Source organism: Rhodnius prolixus, unplaced genomic scaffold (genome assembly GCF_049639745.1).
Source record: "Rhodnius prolixus isolate KJV_2025 unplaced genomic scaffold, Rpr scaffold_7, whole genome shotgun sequence".
Lineage (NCBI taxonomy): Eukaryota > Metazoa > Arthropoda > Insecta > Hemiptera > Reduviidae > Rhodnius > Rhodnius prolixus.
In genome coordinates this window covers 12,467,439-12,493,718 of record NW_027411582.1, presented here as the reverse complement: position 1 = coordinate 12,493,718, position 26,280 = coordinate 12,467,439, and the positions used below count along the sequence as shown (strand labels likewise).

Below are 26,280 nucleotides of genomic sequence, written 5' to 3'. Positions count from 1 at the left end.
TAACGGAAGAAAAAGAGAATTCAAAATAAGCTGAACTTTCTAAGCTTTAGTAAATTTTGCGTAATTTTTTTTAAAACATAATTATTGATTCTTAGCAAAATACAAAATTTTTACATAATGCACTTAAGAAAAATTACGAACTTACCCTTTAGGTGAAGAATGAAATCATGCACGTTCCTGGGGAATAAACGAAATTCGGAGTAAACTTGCAGATGGCTGCATAAAAAACTTCCAATTTCTTCGTTTTGATTTGGATTTATTAATAATAAGAGGAAATAGCTTCTGTTGCAGTGGCCAAGTTTCTTCCTTCACGAATGTTGGTAGCCACAAAGAAGTAGTTGTTAGATTTCTTACACGAATCCAATAAAAACTGTGTTCGAGAGGAAACCAGTACCCTCTTAAAAATCCAAGAGGGACTCAATCAATAACTTTGCTCTTTCAGAATCAACAATTTTGCTTTAGGCGTTTTCATTTTAAAGAACCATTATTGTCTAGCTTTTCAAAAAAAAAAAGGAAAAAACTTGTTTTGAAACTGTCCTACTACTTCGTAACTGAAAGTTTCTATCGCTGGACCTTTGTTTTTGTTAAACTCAATTTTTGTATTCAATTATTAATAGAAGCACTTTTTTTAGGATTTCGCTAACTTTACACTTATCGAATGGTGGGGAAAAGTGAGGTCGTGCATCAAGTCCAAGTTTCTGCAAAGTGGTTCCTACCACCACTGACAACAGGTAGTTCCAAGAATTATAGGATTTTAAATGAACGTAAATATACCAAAAAAAATTTGTTAACAAGATCAATTTTTAACAACAATATACAATAATTTACAAATGACAAAATAAAATAACAGATAATATAAATGTTTAAATTTACAACATATCCATTCTTTTCAATTCTTGAAGCCAGTATTTCTTTAGCTATCAAAAATTCTGGCTAAGAAACCACAATTAAATTTTAAAAAATGTATAACTTATAATTTCAGAAATAATTATTTCAATTAGGATGCTTCATTCAATATTGCTTAAATATTGCCACATCACTGGAGTACAAAAACAAGTAAAATCCATTAAAAATGTTATTGTTAATTTCAGCCTTATTGATGTGGTTCTTCACCTCATGTCACTTGAATTGACAGTAGCCGTAAAATAAAAGGTCTGTATTAACAAATGCTTCCATTTTTTTTTTGTTTTGTTTTGCTTACAGATTAAACTTCCTTAACTTTAGAAAACTGCTGTCTGAATTGGTAGATTTGCTTTAGATAGTGACGTCTCGAAGTTATCTACTGCTTTCAGTCGTTGCCGGTCCTATATATAATTTACATATGTAAATAAAATTCATTCTTCAACAATCGCCGAAATACTAAAAAAATTCTGAATGAAAATTATTATGAACCTGTTGCAAAAGGTACAGCCCTCTCTTTGCAGCAGTATGATACCTCTGGCTAAGAGATGCTTCTGTAGACTTAATTCTTGGGATGTGCCCTGTATATCCAGCAATCGGTGGTTGTTCTGGAGAGATATGTTCATCTGAAACATTAGAATACATGAAAACTAGCTTTTTATAGTTCAAAAGTAGGTTATAAATTTGTCAAAATCGATTAGAATACTATTTTTATAACTTGTGAGTGTTACGTAGAGGAGTAAATAGCAAAATAGATAAAAATAAGAAAGTTCATAGTTTAATGTACCGTTTTTAGTTCTACTGCTTCTTCTGACACCATGATTTATGACAAAACCTGAAAACCGATGGTAAGAGGCTGGCATTTTGCGACTTCCTCCATAACTATTAATGCTTTTAAACTACATACGAGCGATTAGGGAAAATTACAAGGTTATCCTGGTGATGTAACAGACTTGGACTGTTAACATCTTACTGCCTTAATGACCAATACCTTTCAGATTATAACGCATTGCTTATTTACTTGTTAACACGGAAAATGAGAACAACACCGTATCCGAGCTGTCTAGGAGATGCAGAGGAAAATAGTCAAAATTATTCAAAGAAGTACTCTATAAGATCTCGCTCGCACTACATATCAAAAATTGGTTGACGAGATGAGATTGGGCATTGAGATAAAGAAGATTTTACCGGCATGAAATACATTATACCTTGAGTTTTTAAATGCCACGATACTTTGGAAGAATTATATCAGTTCAGTGAAGGCAGCCAAAATATACTGACTCTTTGAATTGTCTTGCAAGAGGTGTGTGTACACATCGTACACGTTTACACATACACCTGATTGTTGTTAAATGAATCTAGAAAGAGAGAGATATCGCTAGCTTCACGTTAAATATGATAATTTCATTCTAAAATTCAAAAACCAGTAATTTGCACTATTTCAATTATTAAATTCCAATCAGATGCGTTTTACAGTGATAATACAACTTCCAGTATTTACATTAATCAACTGTAATTTATGAAAGAACTTACCGCACATTTAATTGCCAATATTGTAATTTAAAAAAAATAATTAGAATGCATAAAATAAATCTTGAAAAGTATCGATTTACTACAAACCAATATCAATTTAATAAGTAGTTAGTTGCTTACTTGAATCATATGAGTTTTCGTAAAATGATCTAATTAAATACCTATCGTAACTTTTGTAACACAAGATCGAAAAAAATATTATAATTGAATAACCATAACCAATAATAGATTAAAACTGTCCGGTAGAAAAGTTATTCAAGGGTTGATCGTCATAATATTATATTCAACACTTCCCATAACAGGTTTCCTAACTTGAGCGTCTAAATGACAAGCCCAAATTGACATAAACTTTCTGTACAATTTTTATTTAGAACATAAAACAAAAAACAAATAAACCCAAATGTAATACCTTTATATCTATGTTTGCAATCATAATCCATAAGGGCTTCGGTGAGTTTATCATGAGGATAAGTGGGCTGCATGACTTGTTCTTGCCTTTCCCGATTTCTTAGCGTCGTTTCCAGAGCTTTTTTGCTTTCTAGTGCTGCTTTCTTTTTAAAATAAATACAAAATATTACTAGTGTTCACTATGAATAGATTAATAAAATTTACATGATGTAAGCGAGCAGGGATGCAAAGCTCAGTTCAGGAAAACGTAAGTAAAGATGTAGCTTATGTTATGGAAATCAGGAATTGAATGACATTAGCACAAAATGCTTAAGACTTTTCGAAGAAGAAACAATACTAAGGCATGCTAGTGCTTTGGGATGTAGGTAGAACCATTGATACAAATTAGTATTTATTAAAATTAAAACGTTAATTGATACAAAAGTAAAGATTTAATAGGTACACTGATGGCTCCAAGATGGAGGAGGGAGTGTACGGGGTGAAGCCGAAATGTAGCTTTTCGGTTAGCCTAGGGAAGCTAGCTACGGTTTTTCAGGCTGAGCTGGCTGCAATTAGGTTCTGTGCTACCGAGATTGAAGGGCGAGGAATTATTAATTCTAAAGTCGTAATTTTCTCGGATAGTCAGGCTGCTCTACGGGCAATTAGTTCCTATCAGGTTAACTCAAAACTGGTTTGGGACTGTCTGGGTGCCCTGAACCTGGGACCCTGGGTCTGCCACCACTGGACAGAGACAGGCGAAGGAGTTTATTAAAGGCTATTCGCCGAGGCTGACTGCAGAATTAATCCGCCAAGGACGTGGGGCTATCAGGATGATTGTAGGTCTATTAACTGGCCACTGCAGACTCAGAAAACACATGCATCGCATGGGCCTGGCAGATGATAGCCTTTGTAGGTTCTGTCAGGAAGAGGAGGAAACAGCACTGCACGTGTTGTGCCATTGTGAGGGGCTTGTTTGGCTAAGGATGTTACTTCTCGGGGAGGAAAAACCAAGGCCTGTGAGCTTTACCCAAGAGTCGCTCTCCAGCATTAAGAGTCTAATTAAAAGGACAGTTCTGGAGGGTGAGCTTTAAAGTTAGGGGAGCCACAATAGACCCAAAGGGGTCGCAGTGGCGTAGGCCCTGAGGCCACCCAAATTTAATCTAATCTAATCTAAAGATTTAATAAATAAGTTGAGAGTTTTATGAAGTTATGTCACTTATATTATTCTGAACGTTATAAACATAAGTGACAAAGATGAAATTTTTACAAACCTTTCAATCTAGGAATTCTTAGATGATGACAAAGTTCATCCACCATCCACTTTATTTTTATTCACTTTCACCACAATAAACATCTTCGAGGGGAAAATAGCCGATAAAAAAAAAAGTATTTATTGAAAATCTTACCTTGATTGTAAATTTCGTCATACTTTCATCAGCTGCCTGGGCATAAGATTTCCCATAAGTAAAATTCATACCAGGAATGAAACCTATAAAAAAGTCCAATTTTAACTTTTGCATTTAAGAAAGCATGTTAAGATTTTAAGACTTCAAAAAAAAATTTCTAAAATTCAAGTTGTACTTTGGCTGAAAGAAAATAATAATTTAGAAGATAAATTTTGTTGCAAAGCTAGTTTCATAAGATAGTTTACTTTTCAAATGGCATTAGTCTAATTACGAACATTGCTAATTTCGATTAAAGATTATGTTATGTTATCTCGTAAAAAAAACTAATTCTTTTTCTAAATATCAATTAAAGGGGAACTTAATAACTAACATGTGCTTAATTAATTTGTGTTATAGTGGTTATTTAAGGATTATAATTCGTTCACATCTCAGGATTGACAACTTCCTGTTTATGTTACAAATTTTAAATTGTGATCGTTCCGAAATACGAAATTAATAAGCAATAATTCTTCCAAAATAAAAAAAAAGTATAGATAGAAAGTGTTATGATGTGCAATTCATGTCTTGTCACCATGGAGCATACTCTTCTGCTAATAGGACTCAATGGAAGCCAAGGCAATGTATATATATATATCGATTACTGTAACGATTACTTGTATATTCTGATTTCGAGTAAAAACGCGAGAGAAAGTACTTTATGCAACTGATTGGGCACCAAAGAAGAATCTCTAAATGGGTTTTTATTTGATTTTATTATACTTTATCTACTACCAATCCCACCCTAAATTACAATAAACATTAATGACCTTACTTTCGTTACACATAATTACTGTAAAATTATTGAACCTTTGTGCTTGATTTCACTAACTCTACCTAGTTCTCAAGTTCAACGATGCCCAAATGAAAGAAACGTTCACAACAAAAAAAGTTAAGTTCTGGAATATACAGAAATGTACTGTTAAGTATTAATAATACGGGAGACTTTTAGTTAAACGAGTTAAAATTTAAAATTGAATACACTTTTACAGAATTTAGATTTGAGTGAATTGAACTTATAGTTTTCAAGAAATATTAACTGAAAGCCGTCATCATAATGACCTAGAAGATCTTTCTGGCTGTCTCCACTGTCCATATGTTTCACTGTCTCAATGAAATCTTCGTCCATATAAAGTGGTCCCCAGGGGAGGATAAGGTCAGGAATTCTAGGTGAGATCAGCACTAGTGCTGCTTCTTGGAAGTATGACAGGAATTATTTCTGTATGAAAAAAAGGAAATCTTTTCAAATTTGAGGCCGTATTGGGGTTTCAAGCTAGTTAATACAAAAGACTTGCTTAATCCGTTTTTTCTGGATATCCAGATCTAGCATGATAGAAACGAGTTGACTAGATTGTATTTGAACTTGTGACATTAGCTATCACTTAGATTTGAAATTATTTTCGATAATTATGATATTAGTACGTCATGTGAACACCTGACCATAAAAAAAAATTAGAGAAAAATATTTATCGCTGAGCTAATATTTTCTTTATTTATTATTATGTATTCAAATTTATTAAAGCCAAATTAATTAAACTGATTACAGAATAAATACAAATTGTCGTCATCATAAATTGTAGTAAATAAATATTGATAGAAATATCCTAGACTATTTGTTTTGTTCTGATACGTACCTTTTAAAATATTAAAATAGTATATTGTTTACATCTTAATGACCTGATATAATCGAACTAATACTAGTTTTTTTTTAAGTTTTTATTATAACAGAGGTTGTCACTAGTCTCTTCGGGGCCGCAGAGTTTCACTGTTGCCAGGCAACGCCAAGGTGGACACGGTGTACAATGACCTCGTTTCTTGACACACTGTTATTGTTATAGTAAGAGGAGATAGGCATTAAAAATATTGCTACTTTTATTATTCATTATTAATTTATTTTATTCTATTATCGTATGTTTATTTTATGATTAATTTTATAAACCGCGACAAGGATATTATGGTGTGGGTTGCTGAAAATTGTTATCACGATCCAGGAAGTACAACACTAGATTAATTTTAGTTTGGGAAAAAATGAATTCCTAAATTCTTGATTTTATTTTAATAAGACACTAGTTATACACATATTGTAATTTTTACTTTCTTTGCAAATACCCGAATTCATACTAAATGGGGGTTCTTAATGGGCGAAGAACCAGGTATTACTCAAATCAGAACTTACGCTTCTACTCTTCTATACGTTCTTATGTGTTGCAGCAGACCCTGTCGTCCAGCCAAACTTGAGCCTATAATCTCAATTTAAAAATAATTTTAACTCTTCGATTCCCTAGAAACGTCTAAACGAACGTTTTAACATTTTTCTATAATTAATATGGTATTCATTTTAAAAAATTGTTTTGTTTAAAAAAAGTCAAAGTTTAGGCATTTCAGACCAATCTTTCTGGAATTTAATCCAACAGCAATGAATGCTGCACAAATCTGAAGATATCATCAATAGAAATACTGACTGTCGTAAAGTTGAAGTAATTAGTGACTCTTAAGATATCTACAGTTGCTTCAAATGTGTTTCTGCCTACGCTATATTGATATAATCACTTACGCTAATGTACCCTTTTCATTGTGAGAATATGAATGAACGATATTATCACCAATGGCTTCTTTCCTTGAACGACAGTAACGAACTCACTTTCTTCTTCATACAGAATTTGCCAGAGAATTATGCTATCGTGCGCTTTTAGGTTATCTCCTGAATTTATCTTGTGAGGAAATTGAATAGTATTATTTTTTCTCCTATTAATAGATGCTTCAAAACTTTTTAGATAGAAAGCTACTTTATAATTTTTCGGCTCGATTTACCCAAAAAATGGAGTTGCAGTTACATTACCATGTGACCCTAACCATAAACTTACGATCCATTAACATGCTGTGGTAACCAAAATTAAGAAATGTTACAATATTGAATCCAAAATATTGAGCTGCAGAATTGTTGATTTACAGTAAAATTCATTACACGAATTATTAAAAAAAAAGAAAAAAGCTATTGTACAATACCTAAATTGTTCGAAAGATCACGCTAATTAGTGCCTGAATTTTCTAATGTAGAAAAATCAGTGTGCTACGCAGTTGATGTTAATCAAGTACATGCTTGACATTCGCATTTTATAACTAAAATTAAATACAGCATCCTTCTAACAAAATTATAATTCTAAAAAATGAAATTGTATTAATGTAATAAAAGTTCAGTTAATAATCTCAAGTTCAGTTTAATCTTCATGCTCCTTTATTCACAAAATTAGTTTTCAGCTCTAAAGAGATAATTAAACTTATAGTTTCTAACGCTTTTATAACCGGATTTGTCATTTATATATAAACGATATGAATAAAAAACTCTTCCAATGTAACAAACCCCTCTGTTGATTCCCTACCGTTATGTGTCGCGAAACATTATAATCAATGAGGCCTAGGTGCTGCACCTGCATCGCCAAGAACTAATCGCAACAAAAAAATTTAACTAATTTGGTCTTAATTAATTCTATAAAACTCAAGAAAACTGCTTCAGCGTCAAAATTTGGAGTCTAAAAGAGGCAGCTGTAAAAAAGTCTGAAAATGACATTTTAAAAAGAACTAAGAAGCACCAGTAACTATCGTAAGATCAGCTGTACATAACTATACTTAAGAAAAAAATAAATAGTATTAATAACTCTAAGGTATTATATTTTCGACAACTTACTTTTGACTGATGCTAAACTAAAATTCAACCACTCAGATCTACCTCCATCATAAATTTGAATTGAAATACTGATATTGCAATTTCGAAAGAAACAAAAAGGTTGATCATTAAAACTCCGTATTAATAATTCAGAAAACACTTTGCCTGACTCTATTACCTACGTAGGTTGCAAAGAAGAGTATATGGATATGTAGTAGTTATAGATTAATAAGACAGATGTTTTGATAAAAGTAAATCCACTGCTAAGTTCTGCTGTAAAAGTTTTGATTTAAGAACGCTAAGCGCGACAAGTTGCTTGTCTTTAAACCCTAAGTGAATTCTACTGAATGTTCGCATTGAATGTTGTTTCATTATCCTTAAGATATACACAAAAACAGCCTAGTGGAAAACACTGAAAGGTAAAACGTCCATTTTAATCATTGCCAACGTGAAAAAGTTTAGGAATACCGAAAACAATATCTCAGAACAGAAGATCTCCTACAACTGAAATTCATTGCGAGACAAAAAAATTATGTTCTTACAGGTCAATGGTATATCTTTCTTTCTGGTTTTGTTAACATTCTATTATAAAATGGTTATTTAAATCTTGAACTTAGGAGAAATATCAATGTAGAATCATTTGTTTTTGTTGTGATTTTTTACCGCTAGATAGCTCATTTGTCCCACTATGCTACCTAAAAGAACTTTTCAGGAAAAACAAATTACCTATTTAAACCCAATAAGAAAATAGCTACATATAATTTTGTATAGTTTTTAATTGGGGCAAATGAACAAACACTGAAGCTGAAAATATTATTATGAATAATATTTTTCCTTTCACCCTAACTCCGGGTATGATAATAATTGGTAGGATAATAATTAGGTTGAAATATGAAAGCTTTGATTTATCGGTGCAGTCTATTACGCCTACTTAATTGACACAATTTTTTTTTAATCTAATATTTTCAAAGCATGTGAGAAAAGAGAAATTCAATGAAAAAGAGAATTATGATATATTTAAAAATAAATTTTAATTCAACCTACGTCCTGTTCTAGTTTATTTTGAAATTTAAAACTATTAGAATATGATTTTTTGTTTTTGTTTTAACCAGACTATTTTAGCGTAAATAAAAAAGTGTTACAATAAACGCAAGCAGAAAAAAAAAGGCGTAGAAATATATTTATCAAAGCAAAATAAATGTAAATAAAGCCACAAACACAACCTAATTGTTACGGACTGGCTCGTTAGTCCGTGAATTTTTTTTTCTTTGTTTAACCACGAACCTGTGTAACCTAAAATATAAGGGCGACTTCTATTGCCCGGTGTAACCGTGTTCAGTTGGTATTCTCCTTTGACTCGTTCTATAGGCCTTAACTCACCTGCTTGGAATAATCCCTTCAGAGGATCATTTTGCCTGTAGCTGGCCTTGCCGGTTAACTGTTTTGACCAAAGTCCTCGTTCGCCCATCTCCTAAACAAATTTAAAAAGTAAATTAAATTAAATAAATATAAATTCTTAAAAAGATTATTTGCAAACAGAATAAAGTGCAAACTGCAAGCTCAAATTTGAACTTGCGAGTGTATAAAACAGAGAGGGAGATAAACATCATTCGCGAAAACATTTTTAATAATTCCGAGAACCCTTAAAACATGAATACAACGTAAAACCCAAATGAGGGAATCAAAATACTCTCTCTTACAAAAATAAATAAAATTAAAAAAAAAATTAGAAGGAATACTAATGTATAAAAATCTTAGGCTAACATAAATGCGTGATGTAAGAAAATCAATCAAAAAATAGTGGCTTTTACCATATAAAATCATAAGCCATTTCACAAACTGCTGTTCCTCAAACTATTCAAATCATTCCCAACATCTCTTTCGGCCAATTTTCCCTCTTATAACTTCAATTCACTTGCTCCTCAGTTTTCTTATTTTCCTTCGTCACTTCTGGATAATACTAAATCTTCTGTTTTTAATTCAGTTCTTAATTTCCACTAAACAGTGTACAATTAGTTTTTTCTTTGTTCACTAGATGAGTAAGATTCAATAAGTTTCCTTGTCATTTAAGAAAATATCTACTCTATCAGATGCAATCAAAAGCTGGTCATCGCACTTGCAGTTACATTGAAGTCTTTGATAACAGAAATAAGACAAAATTGATTCGATTCATGAAATACCCTATCAATGCAAGAAACGCAAGCCAACATTGAAAAAACAAAACCAACAATCATTACTTTATCGATCAAGAACAATAGTTTTAGTCATATTCTACGTAATGGCACATAATAGAATTTCTAGGCTGACAAATAAACTGTAATGAAAAAATGAGAAACAAAAAAATATTATATAACAATTTAAAAAAAAAAATGGAAAAAAGAGTAACCATCACTTATAAACAAAACATCGATAGTAACCTGAATAGAGTCAATGTTTTTATTTCTAAATGCGTGAAATGATTCGAAAAATTAACAGTCATTTTCAACACGAAAATTTCATTATGAACTCAACATTATTACTTAAATATGATATATTACACTATATCTGAATCAAATAAATGAATATTAAATATATAAAACTTTTTAAAAAGCATATATTAATTATTAATGGTATAGAGATAACCATTATAATACATTTTTTGTTGTACAATTTCTTTATAAGTATATATAAATAAAATTGTTGTAAAATTCATGTAAAGAAAAACCTTTCTCTAATTAAAGTTAATAATAAAAAACTATTTTAAAACCAATTTAATTCCTACTGATTCATTTTAATAATACATCCACCCTGCTTTTATGTAACACTGCACACTTTTACAGTTCTGCTACATTTGTAGCAAGTTTCCAAAAATTAATACTGCTATTAAACAATGGTAATACCTACGCACTTATTTTATTTATTTATTTTTTTTGTGAAAGATATCACACGCAAGGGGGCTGGAACCGCTAAATACAAATAAAAAGAAGTTACTTTCAATCTACGTGATATATACGTGTGACTTAAATATTTTAAACAAGGAAATTCATTTAAATAAAAACAACACATAGAAAAACACAAAACAGAGTTAGCCCACAATATAATTATATAACGTAAATAAATGCAGAAGGAACTAGGTAATTCTATTCTTGCATCGTCTGCTTTGTCTCTTGAATATCTTGTGAATAGGCCATTGTTAGAGATGGGCATTATTGTTAGGAAAGTGTATCATCTGTTTAAATAAAAAGACTCGTACGTGATTACTGGATCTTCTTTTTGTTTTCAAATAACAATTTGATAATCACGAAGACTAGAAAAACCTTACCAGTAATATATCCAAAAGAAGTCAAAATGAGATATCAACAAATGTAGACTTAGGCTACACGTGGCCCAAAGTGTCACCGTAGAAAACCATTACATTTATATAAAATATGGATAATAATATTAATTATTCGGTGCATGATGGTATTCGCAAGGTCTCCACTTTGGCAAACTTAACTGCCTCCTTGTTACCTTCTATAGCCTTACGCTACTGTGTTTCGCTAGCGCCTCTGGTCCTTTGCATCATTCGTTGGGAATTTTCCATCTGATAATAGGTTTTTAAAGATTTTTCAGCGCTTGACTAGAGCAACATAATAAAGACACAAAATGTTGATCTAAATTTTAAGCTTTAATGATTTTAATTTACTGATCGAAATTAAGTAAGCCGTGAACTAAATTCTTAATGAAGTTTCTTACAAATTCACGTTCAATACAATACAGCTTTACACTCTTTCTCATAGCTATTGTGGCGGCAAATGTTTATAGAACATTAAGCAAATATTCAAACAAGTGATACATCATTCTAAGGTGGCAGTTCAGAGTATAGAGTAACTATCCCACTACCTAGATAGAAGTATCCGAATTCCTAGGAAATTTGTTAAAAAGTAATAGATATTTATTTTCGCAAGAAACCAAAAAATCTATTTGATTCATTAAACTGGCAATTCATTTGAAACGATTTTGACTAAAACGCTGATTTCTTGATTGATCTTTTGTTACGGAGGTTTTCTAATTAATTTTTGTTAGTTTAAATCAAATTAATTGGTTCAATTAATTTGCATTAGTCTTTCAATCAATTAAGGATGTCTTTAAACAACATCTCTAATATATTTCTTTGTATACTATCCTCGAACTGTTGATGTTGAAGTTACAGTTGAGCATTGTGGCGTTGAATGCTGCTATATATTGTTTTCTTTCAGGTCCTCCGTCTCGTGCTTTATTTTACATTTTTTCTAAATGCTCCTAGTTTGTCCTATCTGTATTAAATCCGCTATAAGTTCGATCTAGCAAGAAATCGCGTGCTATAGATTTCACATTTAGAAAAGGATTCATTATTAGAACATCAGAAGGTCGGTTTTGTGTGAACCTAGGGATGTAATATTAGATAAATAAATAGCTAAGAATTAAATATGAACCAATGGCTGTGTTCTATAGATTATTACATTATTCAAAGATTTTTTTTTTGTTAATCTTTTCAGATTATATAAAGTACCAAATAGTTAAAGAGACAAGGTTTATTGTTTTATAGTAATCTATCAATTGAGCCCCACAATACTTAATCCAATTTATTTATATATTTCTCACACTCTTCACTAGTTATTTTTTCAACAGATTCCCAGTCTTTGTTTTTTACGCAATTTATAGGGAAGCAATTTGCGGATATATAAGCACTTCTTCCTTTTTTAAACTACATCGATTCTTTGTCAAGATTAGGTCTCCACGATGGTTTCGAGTAATGCTGTGAATTAATGAGAAAGCTCTATAACAGTATCTTCAGAAGTAGGAAGGAGATTGCACAATGCCAAATAGGAAAATGTTATTTTTGTATATAACCATATGTTATTGAAAATTCCAACCATACCATATTCAACAAATATCATTTCCTTCAAAAATCATAAACCAAAAATAAAGTTGTAATAAGTTGAGACAAGAAGCCTGCCAAACTAATACCTTATCTGAACCTGTTATGATCCAATAGCCTGATTCAGAATGACAACGTATAACAAATTTTTCTGCAAAAATAACTACGTCCGTTGAGATGTAGCTACAGAAAATAGACTCTAGTATTTCATTGCAAGAAACCTTAATATGTAGTAAATACTAATTTTAAAGAAGATTTGCCATGCAGTTGTTGTTAAAATAAAACTAAATTAAATTAAAATTAGAACTAAATTTTTAATTTCATTGGTTAAAGTTTGCTCAAAATTGACTTTAATTATATTAGAAAAACTTAAATTTTGCCGATGTTTCCGCATCTCCAGTTAGAAAAAAGAAATTGCCTGCATTTATTTTTAAGTATTATTACATAACAGTTACAATTTCTTAAAACAAATAAAAAATTATTAGCAAAAAAAAAGAGTTAATTGCAATGCCGTCATAGATATATTGTTATATCTGAACACCTAATATAGCAATAAAATACGTGATAAATGACAGAAAATAAACAAAAATTAAAAGCAATAAAATTTTACAATGCTACAAGTATTTTTTTTTCTTTATTTTTATATATATAATAATTTAGAAACAATAAAGATTTCTAAATTATATCGTAATGCGAAGGAAATTTTGTAAACTTGGAGGTAAGATATTTTCTTGGTGTGATTAGATTTCTTTATATATAATCAGAGCAAGATTGCAGACTCCGAAATGCGTTCTCTGAGAAGGATCCCAGAGAGAAAAAAAAAAACTCTTTTTGTTCCTCAAACCTCTCAAAAATAATAAAATGGTTTTAATACGAGGGTCGTTTGAAAAGTCCGTGCAAAGTCAAAGAGATAGCACCACTGGCGCGTATCGAGGTTATGTTTAGTTAGTAGCATCTCTTGGAAGAACACACACCAAGTTTCAGCCAGATCGGACTATTTCTTTGTGTTTGGCATTCGTTTGAATCGAGGAAGTCGAGTGATTTTCAAAAAATGGACGAAAAAGAATTTCGTGTGTTGATTAAACACTACTTTATGAAAGGCAAAACGCCTCAGGAGACTAAAGAGAAGCTTGATAAACATTATGGTGACTCTGCACCTTCGATTAGAACAGTTTATAAGTGGTTTCAAAATTTTCGGAGTGGCCATATGGGCACAAGTGACGCTGAACGTTCTGGACGCCCTGTTGAGGTTACTACTCCAGAAATCATTGATAAAATCCATGATATGGTGATGGATGACAGAAGAGTGAAGGTGCTTGAGATTGCTAGTGCTGTGGGCATCTCGAATGAACGGGTACATAATATTTTGCATCAACATTTGGACATGACAAAACTATCCGCAAGATGGGTGCCGCGATTGCTCACGCTTGACCAAAAACGAAATCGTGTGAAGTGTTGCAAGGACAGTTTGCAGCTGTTCCAGAAGAATCCGCAGGACTTTAGGCGTCGTTTCGTCACTGTGGATGAAACATGGATACATCACTACACTCCTGAGACCTAAGAACAATCTAAACAATGGGTTACCAAGGGGGAATCTGCGCCAAAAAAGGCGAAGACCGTTCCTTCGGCCGGAAAGATTATGGCGACTGTCTTTTGGGATTCGCAAGGAATAATCCTCATCGACTATCTGGAAAAGGGTAAAACTATTACAGGTGCATATTATTCACCGTTATTGGACCGTTTGAAAACCGAGCTGCAAGAAAAACGCCCACGATTGGCCCACAAAAAAGTCCTTTTCCATCACGACAACGCACCAGCTCACACCTCAGCAGTTATGGTCGCAAAATTAATGGAAATAGGGTTCCAACTCGTTTCACATCCCCCCTATTCACCAGACTTGGCTCCCTCGGACTACTATTTGTTCCCCAATATGAAGAAATGGCTGGCGGGAAAAAGATTTTATTCAAACGAGGAGGTGATTGCAGAAACGAATGGCTATTTTTCAAACTTGGACAAATCCTATTATTCGGAAGGGATCAACAAACTAGAGCAGCGTTGGACGAAGTGTATAAGCCTAAAAGGAGACTATGTTGAAAAATAAAAAAGGTTTACCCCAAAAAATTAAGTAGTTTTTATTTTTGCACGGACTTTTCAAACGACCCTCGTAGTTAAAAGGACATTAGGCAAGTTTGAAGAAGAGATATTATAACATAGATACATATTATACGTAAGCAATCAGTATCCAAAATGAAAGAAAATCGTTAAGAAAGGCAGTTAACTAAATCCCAAATACGGAAAAATCGTAAAGTAATAATAGTTGTTCACTGATTTCATTCACAATCTTTATTAATCTTCACGATTGCTATAGTTCCCCTTAAGAAAGTTAAAAGAAAGTAATGGAAAAAGTCTTTAAAAAAGAAGTTTCTTCTAAAAGCAATTAATTACAATTCCCCAACTGAATACTAATTATTAATCTTCTTAAATCAGAAAACAATAACTTTTAAGAAATTAAAAATTAATATTAATAAGAAATCAGGATAATTAAAGGAAACATTTCTTCCTTCAACATAAAACATTAACTAGTAACTATAATATATTATATCAGAGTGGATAAATCATAAATTAAACAATATATCAATGGAAACAGTTAATATTGTAACATCTATCTATGGAAAGTGTAAACAAAAAATGTAAAACAATGTTAAATTAGGTGTAAAACGAGGCTTTTACAAGGTCACCTCCGTATAATACCGGCTTTATGGTAAATCATGCAACTTCCTATGCAATTGCACATCCATAGTTAATAATCGCTAAATAAAAAAAATTAAAGTTGCATAATTTTTAAAATGGAAAAAGGATTAGATAATATCTTAATAGAAAAGTAAATTCACGTTCTTTAATTCGTCTATCTGCCACTAGATGGAATAAAATTCATGCTATTCATCACGATTGTCGTCCAATATCTCTTGACTAGTAAAAGAATCTAACCTATTTCATCCTTGATTTCTTCATGTTCTATTTACAGATGAAGCCATCTGTAGCAGAAGTTTTGAATCTTTAGGAGGAATTCACGTCACCTCATTCTTCCATTGGAAAAAGACCTCAACAATAATGTCAAACTTTTTTTTTTTGCAGGAATTTGGACACTGGCTTCTGGCTTCTTTCTATTCTATTACATCCTAGTTCAAAGAAGGAATTCTCGAATATCGATCTGCAAAGAAGTACTAGAGTTAAATTTAGTCGTAAAGACCTATAGAGGCAAGTTTCATTTTAATTTAGGGGAAAATTTGCATTTCTTCTGAAGTAAATCATGGGCCGAATTTAATTTAAAGTATATTCTTCCAACATTTAACAAAAACTGCAAGGTGAACACAGGTAATTTTCTTTCAGTGTAGTTACTTTCTTTCATCTTTACTATCATTCTAGCACTAAAAGTGCAGTTGCACCTTTTTTTTTTAGAGAGAGAAATTTAGATTCGTTAAGTTGTAAACCTGTCAATGAATTTTTAGGTTTTGTTTCCTTGATATTCTTTACTCTGTAGAACCTCTGGATGTAAAAGAATCATCTAAATTCAGATACATAAATCCTTTCAAGTATGCTGAATTCGCTCTGATATGTACCCTGTCTTTAGGTTTGCCGTTGAATTGGCTGACTTCATTCTTTCCTCTTTTTTAAGTTGGAATTCTAATTGAATTGATGTAGACCTACTACTGATCGATTTTTTCTTAAATCAAATTGATTTTGAATAAATTTTTTCTACCAATGTAAGCCGATCTTTATCTATGGTTCACAAGTATTCCAACAAAGTGTTCAGAAAGATATCTGGGCTTGAACGCATTCTAGATTACCATAAAGTAAAGACAAATGAGAAGTGTAGAACTAGCAAGATACTCGTATAGCAGCCACTATAAAGTCTAGTAGAATGCGATGACTGATTTATTGGCTCCAAACGAAGGAGACGAGAGCTTCCAGTAATAATTTGTAAGGGGACTCTGGTGGAAAAAAGTACCAACTTAAATGGTTATCAGTTGTGCAGGACAATTTGAAAGCCTTAGATCAGAGAGATGGAGAACATCCGCAAGATACAGACATAGTTGAAGAGCTCTGAAGATTGGGGCTTGGGTCATTCATGGCCACAGAGAATCAGTTATAATAGATTAAAATAGGACATTTAACTCAACATTGTGTTCTTTAAAAAGTCATTGTACTTAATATTATCGTCAGAATTGAAATTACACGTGAAGAAAATAATGGTGAATAGTGCGATAAACTAGGCATTAGGATAGCATTTTCAAATGTTAGAAAGAAATATTAGAATAAGTAAAATCAGGTAACCATAGAGATTATTTTAAAACTAATTTCTGGGTCAATAAATCAGTAAAACTATTAAAGGGACAGTCTTACCATACATTTTTATAATAAAAGATGCTCTAAAATTAATGGTGTAATATTGATTATGGTTTGGGTTACATTTTTATAATGATCCATTTAATACGTATTATAGTTTTCAATATACATATATCGTAGAAAGAAAAAGTCTAAGTTCTCACAAGTTTTAGTAAAAAACAATGTAATTATTCAAGGTGAGAGGTGCTTCTATTGAATTAAATACTTTTACTTCGTTTTCTTATTCGAATTAATTGCTGTAAATATTATTTAATCTAACGTTTCATTAATTTAACAACTCGCAAGTATTGGATCAAATCTGGCACACCCAGTATATTTTTAATTTAAATAAAGTTTTATCTAAAATAGTTATTTAATGATCAAAAGAGAATGGACTGTTAAATGTATGAAAAGAAATTAAATATGAAAACGAAATCTTAAAACCAAATTCGGATTTTCTATAATGTTGGTTTTACGTATATACAATTTTTTTTGTTCAGTTCATTACATTAGGAATATAGGATTTTTTGGATACATTGAAACATTTATCTAATTGTCTAGGTCTACACTGGCTTGTACCATCCAAGTGTAGTTACTAACTGTTACTTTGGTCGCTATCATGCTAAGAAGAAGAGGCCACTTGCTAATTGTAAAGATAAATATCTTTATTTTTTATTTTCAATATATTACAGAATAAGTAAATTTAAATTAAGATTTTGGTGAATCAGAGAAAAAGAAGAGAACCAATCTATGAGATTGAAAACAAGAAAGTGAGGAGGAGATGGATATCGTTAAACTACTGAGCAATAAAACATTCTAACCCCTAATGTAACTGCTATCCTATCTTAACTCAGTGGCGGATCCATCATCTGTTCGAGGGAGAGAGCAAATCTACAGACATACTGTAGCACATTACTGGGGACCATAAGTAGATCCTACAGGTCACTATTACTGCCATATCGACAATAATATTAAAGTGAACACAGACTGATTGATAATTTAGTACAATCGATTAATACAAAATGGAAATCTTACCATTGCCACTTCAATTTCAATGATGTAAATGGGGCATGATTTATAATATAAAGGAAATAAACCTTCTGAATTTCTTTATCTTTCTCAAATTATTTTTTTTTTTGAACTGCCAACATTTAACACACGCATCTACAAAAAAACTCAAGTCTTCTTTGGGCAGACCAATGAAATGACATGCAACAAAAAATTGTAACATATCTGATAGTCCGAATACGAATAAAAAACTTCGAAGCTTACAATTGAAGATTTTTATGTTAAAGCTATGTATAGCGCTATATTTAGACGGAAATTCGTGCAGTTACTACCTATCTGACTGTTTTAATACGAATAAATTTTATTTTTACCTAATTTACTCCATTCATTTTGCATATAGGCCGCTTCACATCTAGGGCCAGCTCAGGGCATGAATTCTACTGAATGAGCCATTCAATATGGATCATACGGCCTCTGCAAGATTTGTTTAGTAAGTCAGTTATTTTCACTCTAGAAATGCATCATTGCTAAATTATCTAAACAAAATGTTTAGTTAGGAAAAAGTTATGGTGACAATTTGTGTCCACATTTGTCTACAGAGACTACTTTTTACTACCAAAACAATTTCATTTAAATCTCCGTGCTGTAGTACGTTAAAAGTAAGTGATCGCAATGCCTAACTGGATTATCATGAAATTCCAAACAACTTAGAGCAAATTCCTCAGATTTGCGACTTATTCTACGTGATACAATAGAAACTACTACCTTCATGAGATATCTTCTTTCATTCAGTACACTCCTTTATTCAAAATCATCTATTATAATTTCCACCGTAATCCACTAAGTCACGAAACAGTCATCTATGATCCTTCCACTTTCTGCAGACATTAAAAACTCGTAACTGATCCTCCTTTAACACTGTCCACTTAATTGCAGGATTTCTCTCTTTTTTTTCCTTGCATATAATCACCTTGTATTATCTTAAATTTCTCTGTAAAATGTTAGAAGGTTATAATGTTTCGACATTGGATCATCTTTATGTATATATTTTCAAATAAATTTGTAAGTCTTTCTGTACCTATTATGCTATCCAAATGATTATTTTTAATTCAAACTGTTTTTATTTTTGACCATTTTTCTTACATTTTTAGGAGCTATGACCTAAGACTATTGACAGACGTCCGTTACCATGTCGTGAAATGTAATTCACAAATATTCATTAATTATCATTTGTTTTAAATGAAACGTATTCGTATTCTTTACCAGCTAGATTAGCAAAATAAAAAAAGTAATAATTTAATAGATAAACGATAAACTTTGCTTGTCCGGTCAGAAATAACCGAAGAAACATTTTCATAAAAAAGTAGAAAAAATTACAGAATAATTGAAATTATTTAGAGCGAAGTAATTTATAATTCTTTATGATTTCTTCTATATATTAAAGCACAATGAAAATTACTTTCAGTTATTAAGGATTCTAACGTGAAACCTCTCACAACTTTCTCTTACTGTAATTAATTCGAATTTCTAATAGACCAATTTCTTCTAATTGGTGGAAATTTAACTGCACGCCGGTAGATTATCTAACTAGTAAGGTGCTGGATTCCCATCTAGTGACGTAAAATTGTTATAAGGCACTCAAAAAATTTAATTAAGTATATCTCCTGCCATCCCTGACTACAAAACCTATAATATGCAAATTGAATGTTACCACCAATACACATTATAGGAACAAATGTTTCAGCATTGATAGGTTACTCAGACAGTAGCACTTCTGTGATGCGAAGGTTATACACTGTTGTAATTACGTAATTGCTTTGGCGGGAACTAGCTGCCAAATTTAACTCGAATTCTATGATTTTTTTTAAATTCCTCTTGCATAAATCTTTATATTATTCTAGTAATTCGTTTTGTCGTTTACCAGCAAATATGTAGAATCTTTTAACCTTAAATTCTTATAATTCACATGATTGAGATTCTTTAATCCAAGGGGTTTGTGATTTTTTTCTCATCTGGTTTTTATTTTCTTTGAAACTGTTTAATGCGATATATAGGGCAAAAACAGAAGAGTGAAGGCCATGAATTGCAAGCCTGCTTTATTCTTACGTTCAAATCCTTAAAAAATGTCTATTAACGATGAATATGTTATTATGGAAACGCTTCCTAATGTTTCAGACTTGAGTAGATATAGATTCCACGGAAGTCGGCCAGAAATCTTCCAAAAGAGTCTATAGTAGCTCCCACTAATTGCTGTTAAATTAGGGTGAGAAGACCTACAACAGTAAATCTGCCTTCTCATGCCAAAATTTCTATTCTTACTGACGCGAAAGACTTTGTTTTTACTAATCAATTCTCAACAGAATTTCTGAGAATTTCCTAACAGCTTTGAACATATTTTGTTGAAATGGAATCTCTGCACTCAATAAACATTACTTTTCTGTGCCCTGCACACATTCTTTTCTCTTGTTCTTCACAAGCTCAGGAGAGGTCAATTAAGCATGAACTACGAGTCTTATCTCTCAGTGATAATTGCTGAAAATTAATATCAGCTGCAAAAGAAACCGAATCACTTCTATTTTGTTGAATACTTCTTTTTAAACAATTGAGCAAATAAATACTTCAGCTTATAAGCAATAATAACCAACGTTATTACTAACAAGTATTGATGTACACGTATAATCGATAACAGAAGCCCAATAAAATGAATAAGCTGTGAAGTAGTTTCTTCTCCTAGAGCCAAAGTAATCAAAATGATGAATGGTCTAGTCATCCTACTATAAAGATGTTTTCACAGTTAGCTTTCAATAACCGTTCAACAACCTTAGGGCAATATAACGTTTTTACTTATTCTTAGTAAGCGTAAGAAGAAATATTGTGTTTGTAATAATAAATTTAGTAAATGAATTTTCGCTAAAAAGAATTGTTTTCTAGAATCCAGATAAGTGATTTTTGGAAATTATTGCATAAAGTATTAATACTGGTAACTGGGTTAGAACATGTTAAAGCGACACATCGTAGGAAGCTTAAACAACAACAAGTACTTTAGGGAACAAACAATATTAGTCCTCAAAATGCTTCAATCGGAAGTACAATTTTCTTTAAAAAATGTTTTCTATTTTTTATAAATTGCCTTTTTTATTTTCTAATTTTTAAAAAACATTTTTTACCTTAAGTGAATATCTCTGCCCATTTCGTCCTCCTTCCTAACCTGTGATGGTCTGCTTTGAGTAATGAACGTACCTACACCCATCTCTAAGAGAGTCGTTTGAAAAGTCCGTGCAAAAATAAAAACTACTTAATTTTTTGGGGTAAACCTTTTTTATTTTTCAACATAGTCTCCTTTTAGGCTTATACACTTCGTCCAACGCTGCTCTAGTTTGTTGATCCCTTCCGAATAATAGGATTTGTCCAAGTCTGAAAAATAGCCATTCGTTTCTGCAATCGTTTGAATAAAATCTTTTTCCCGCCAGCCATTTCTTCATATTGGGGAACAAATAGTAGTCCGAGGGAGCCAAGTCTGGAGAATAGGGGGGATGTGAAACGAGTTGGAACCCTATTTCCATTAATTTTGCGACCATAACTGCTGAGGTGTGAGCTGGTGCGTTGTCGTGATGGAAAAGGACTTTTTTGTGGGCCAATCGTGGGCGTTTTTCTTGCAGCTCGGTTTTCAAACGGTCCAATAACGATGAATAATATGCACCTGTAATAGTTTTACCCTTTTCCAGATAGTCGATGAGGATTATTCCTTGCGAATCCCAAAAGACAGTCGCCATAACCTTTCCGGCCGAAGGAACGGTCTTCGCCTTTTTTGGCGCAGATTCCCCCTTGGTAACCCATTGTTTAGATTGTTCTTTGGTCTCAGGAGTGTAGTGATGTATCCATGTTTCATCCACAGTGACGAAACGACGCTTAAAGTCCTGCGGTTTCTTCTGGAACAGCTGCAAACCGTCCTTGCAACACTTCACACGATTTCGTTTTTGGTCAAGCGTGAGCAATCGCGGCACCCATCTTGCGGATAGCTTTGTCATGTCCTAATGTTGATGCAAAATATTATGTACCCGTTCATTCGAGATGCCCATAGCACTAGCAATCTCACGCACCTTCACTCTTCTGTCATCCATCACCATATCATGGATTTTATCAATGATTTCTGGAGTAGTAACCTCAACAGGGGCGTGCAGAACGTTCAGCGTCACTTGTGCCCATATGGCCACTCCGAAAATTTTGAAACCACTTATAAACTGTTCTAATCGAAGGTGCAGAGTCACCATAATGTTTATCAAGCTTCTCTTTAGTCTCCTGAGGCGTTTTGCCTTTCATAAAGTAGTGTTTAATCAACACACGAAATTCTTTTTCGTCCATTTTTTGAAAATCACTCGACTTCCTCGATTCAAACGAATGCCAAGCACAAAGAAATAGACCGATCTGGCTGAAACTTGGTGTGTGTTCTTCCAAGAGATGCTACTAACTAAACATAACCTCGATACGCGCCAGTAGTGCTATCTCTCTGACTTTGCACGGACTTTTCAAACGACCCTCGTAAAATAGTAACAGTAAATTAAAGCCTATTTTTTTCAGTTAAGGTAACCGTCAGGGGACGTAGATGGAAAGCAAAACATATTAAATAAAACCTAAGGCCAAGCTCGAGAATCGAACCATTATTACACCTACAATTTAACAATAGCATCCCGCGCCTCTGTCCACTAAGCTACTGTGGTGCCTTCAATGCTTATACACATTCAATGTCTACTTTACTTAACCTGTTGAAACGTCAAGCAATACGTTTTTATGCATATGTAAAATATAATCAGCAGGGGATAGTTTTTGACTATCACTTATCAATCATTTAGTAAAAATAAAAGTATATGTTTGAGTGTTAAATGAAACATTAGTAAAATAAATACTTTAAATTACAAAAATTGATTTATTATTTACCATGTTTGTTCCTATTAAAATAACTGTTGCGAATTATTTCTTGTACATTTTGAAGGCCGCTTGTAAATGGAACTAGTGTTAAATTATTGACTGATTTGATTGTAGAATTCAGAGATCAAGAATTTTCCAAATAATCTGGATTGGCGGAAATTAAAAAAAAAAAAAATATGCGAAACAAATGTTGAGACGTAACGCAAAGTTATTTCTAAGTTTAGTATGAGGAATAATTATGTGGCACGAGTTAAAACCTAGTTCAATTGATGAATTTCGGATGTGTTCGATTATGAAGTAAGAAGTAGAAATTCTACTCGCCAGATAAAAAATAAAAAATAAAAAATAAAAAATTTGTGGAAGTAATGAAAGAGATAGGGTTGCTGTATACGATCATTTTTTATTAGGAGGTTTATATTAGAAACGGAGGTGGACAACCAGCGATGTGCCCCATTAACGGAACACATTCATATTTAGTTCCAAGACCAAATACTGGGATGTAATTAAATATTTAAAACTAAATTCTTGTATATCAAATCATCTGGAAGATGGAAAAACAGCGAAATGATTGAAGCAAACTATCAAGGACACAGTATCTAACATTTTCCAGCATTCTGTCCTACCAACTTGAGCAAACTAATTTTACTAACCCCAGTCGGACAACTTTCATTAAAGACCCGTTATTAAAATAAAAGTATTCTACATTGTCACAAATAAATATAAGTAATAACCTTGAATAAATAAAGCAAAAAATACTATATAATGTTATAAAAAATTAGTTGTACTATAACCTTTGGCAACTTAATAAAATTCTGAAAAATCCATGGTCAACCCGTTACTTTTCAATATGTAAAAATGTGAAATTGAAAAAAAAAAAAAGAAATTGTTTACATAAGCAACAATTAAATGTGTGAATGTTGTTGAAAAGGATGAATTTGAATAAAGTAATTTAATTATCAATGGAATATTCTGGAAAACGATTGATAAAAGATTTATTGTTACTTAAAAAAAAAAAAAGTTATGTGAAACAGATGCACAACTTTCCCTAATTACAATTGTAACTAGCAAATTTTGAAGAGCGAAGAGAAGAATGCATCTAGCATATAAGCTTCTTATAAGGAAAGGCTCCAAGGAGAGAACGTGCTTTGGCGGATTCGGGTTATCATCTCCTGTCATCATAATTCGGCTAACAAGCCAACTTTTTTGACCAGGTCTGATTAGATAAAAAAAATATGTCCCTTCCTTGGATAGAACAAATAATCATTGATTCTCAACAGTTATATCGCAAGTGAATAGTTTGAAATTGACTTGAATAATCTGACAGCTGTAACGCATGCGTACAGTATCTTCAGCATGACAACTTAAAATATGAATCCCTGCACAGAACTGTACTGAAACTAGAACCTACCTATTATTATTATTATTAGTATGAATTTACATCAGTCAGGAATCAGTAAACAAATTAGCAAAGAAAAAACTGCAACCAAATTTGCACAAAATACTAAGAACTGTTGTTACCATCCGACAGAACTGTTGGTAATCACAGTATTGTTAGGCAGTTCTCGGTAGGAAAGACGATGAAGACTTTTTGAATACATCAATCAGTAATGCAAGGGTGAAGCAGTAACTTGGCACATAGAAGTATGATGCTTAAAAGTTCCATTATAAGAGAAGATATAGTTCAACATTTCTCTAATGTCTAAATATATAACTATATAAAAAAGCTGTAATGACAATTTCGTGACAGTTAATAAGTTCAGAGAAAGCTTCCTACATTTACGCTTTAATATTAAAGAATATACAGGAAATTCATTTTAAGACGGCTCAAATGCATTTCATGCTTAAACGGTTAATCGGAGCAAAAAATGGTAGAGGGATAATTTGTTGCCCGTCACCTCCAGTTTCAGAATATGTGACTTGATTTTAGATTCCTGCCCCGCATACGCGGCTGACGCGCGTCTAAAAGTGAGGGTCCGCAGTTGAAAGAAACCGGAAACCGTAATTAGATATCTTTAAAATTAAAGGTGCTAGGCCATTTCAAAGTCTGGTATTTATTAATCATTTTCAATTTTTTAACTTGTAATCAAAGAGAAAGAAGAGCACGCGATAGGTCATTTTTATGTATTTTTTCATCCCCTTTCTACTAAAAATATTGCCAAGGCAGTAAAGCTAGTATTTTTCCTAATATCGGGAAATAAGTAGTTTTCCGTGTGATTCCCTAAGCAGTAATCAAATGTTAAGAGCTTTAGATGTTCTCAAGCATACACAAAATGGCTAAAAATTAATTTTACATCTGTTACAAACAAGAATGTTTAATAATTATTTGGTAATTTTGGGAGAGTTACGTTTAATTACCAAAAAAAATTGGAAACCTCCTGCCACATATTCAAGTGTTCAATATCTTTCATGTAAAGGATCAAACGTATTCCTTAATTTATCAAATAATGCACTTTACGCAACTTTTGCAGCATGAACTGTGCCTTCAAAGGTGCCTCGCCTCCTCAGATACACAGAACAGTTTATAACCTCCTGGTTAACCTGGCTTGCAAGCCTGAGAAGAAGACCAGAGGAGCCTTTGAAGACACAGTACATGCTACACAAACTGTGTAAAGAGCATTATTAATTTGTAAATATTTATTGAATACTTTTAAATAAACGCAATTATTATTATTTTTTTTTTTTATTTTTTTTTGGCGCATCAACAGCTGAGGTCATTAGCGCCCGGAGCTTTTTCCAGTGCACTGCCGGCCTCCGGACAGTGTTCTCTCGTTACAGACAACACTGTCCATCACCGGACAGTGAGCTGTAAGAAGCTCCTAGGAAGAGAAAATCTAAGGGTCAGCAGCTGGATTCGAACCCGGGACCTCCGCGTGGGAGTCCAGTACGCTAACCGCATAGCTAATCCCTTCCCTCCGCAATTATTATTATTATTATTATTATTATTATATAAAATACAATGACTAAGCCCTCCTAGACTTTAGGGGTTTCAATTTAAAAAGAAAAAAACCTGGTCGACACTTGAACACTTTATTAGATAATCATATAATCCCTAAACTAAATAATAATGCAATTAACTACTTCTATGGATAATCGTATGCACCATTAACTAAAGAATAATGAAAATACCACCTCTATAGATAATCATACAAACCCTT

At 32.3% G+C, this 26,280-nt stretch overlaps 1 protein-coding gene across 8 annotated transcripts in view; it reads right to left on the bottom strand.

Moving 5' to 3' along the window:
* Positions 1-771: 771 nt before the first annotated feature.
* LOC141447002 (ciliary microtubule inner protein 2B-like) overlaps positions 772-26,280 on the bottom strand; it is a 43,568-nt gene continuing 18,059 nt past the window's right edge. For 3 of the 8 annotated variants that reach the window (XM_074114127.1, XM_074114126.1, XM_074114131.1), the window contains exons 3-7: positions 9,211-9,397; positions 4,227-4,309; positions 2,843-2,984; positions 1,393-1,526; positions 772-1,304 (exon numbers count right to left, since the gene is read on the bottom strand). In XM_074114127.1, coding sequence (XP_073970228.1) covers positions 1,221-1,304; positions 1,393-1,526; positions 2,843-2,984; positions 4,227-4,309; positions 9,211-9,397 — 630 coding nt within the window. In that variant the 3' untranslated portion in view covers positions 772-1,220. Of the gene's footprint in view, positions 1,305-1,392; positions 1,527-2,842; positions 2,985-4,226; positions 4,310-9,210; positions 9,398-15,793; positions 16,017-18,570; positions 18,674-18,964; positions 19,191-19,277; positions 19,420-26,280 lie in introns of those variants that run through there. The other 5 variants (XM_074114132.1, XM_074114133.1, XM_074114130.1 and 2 more) reach the window with 5 other exon arrangements.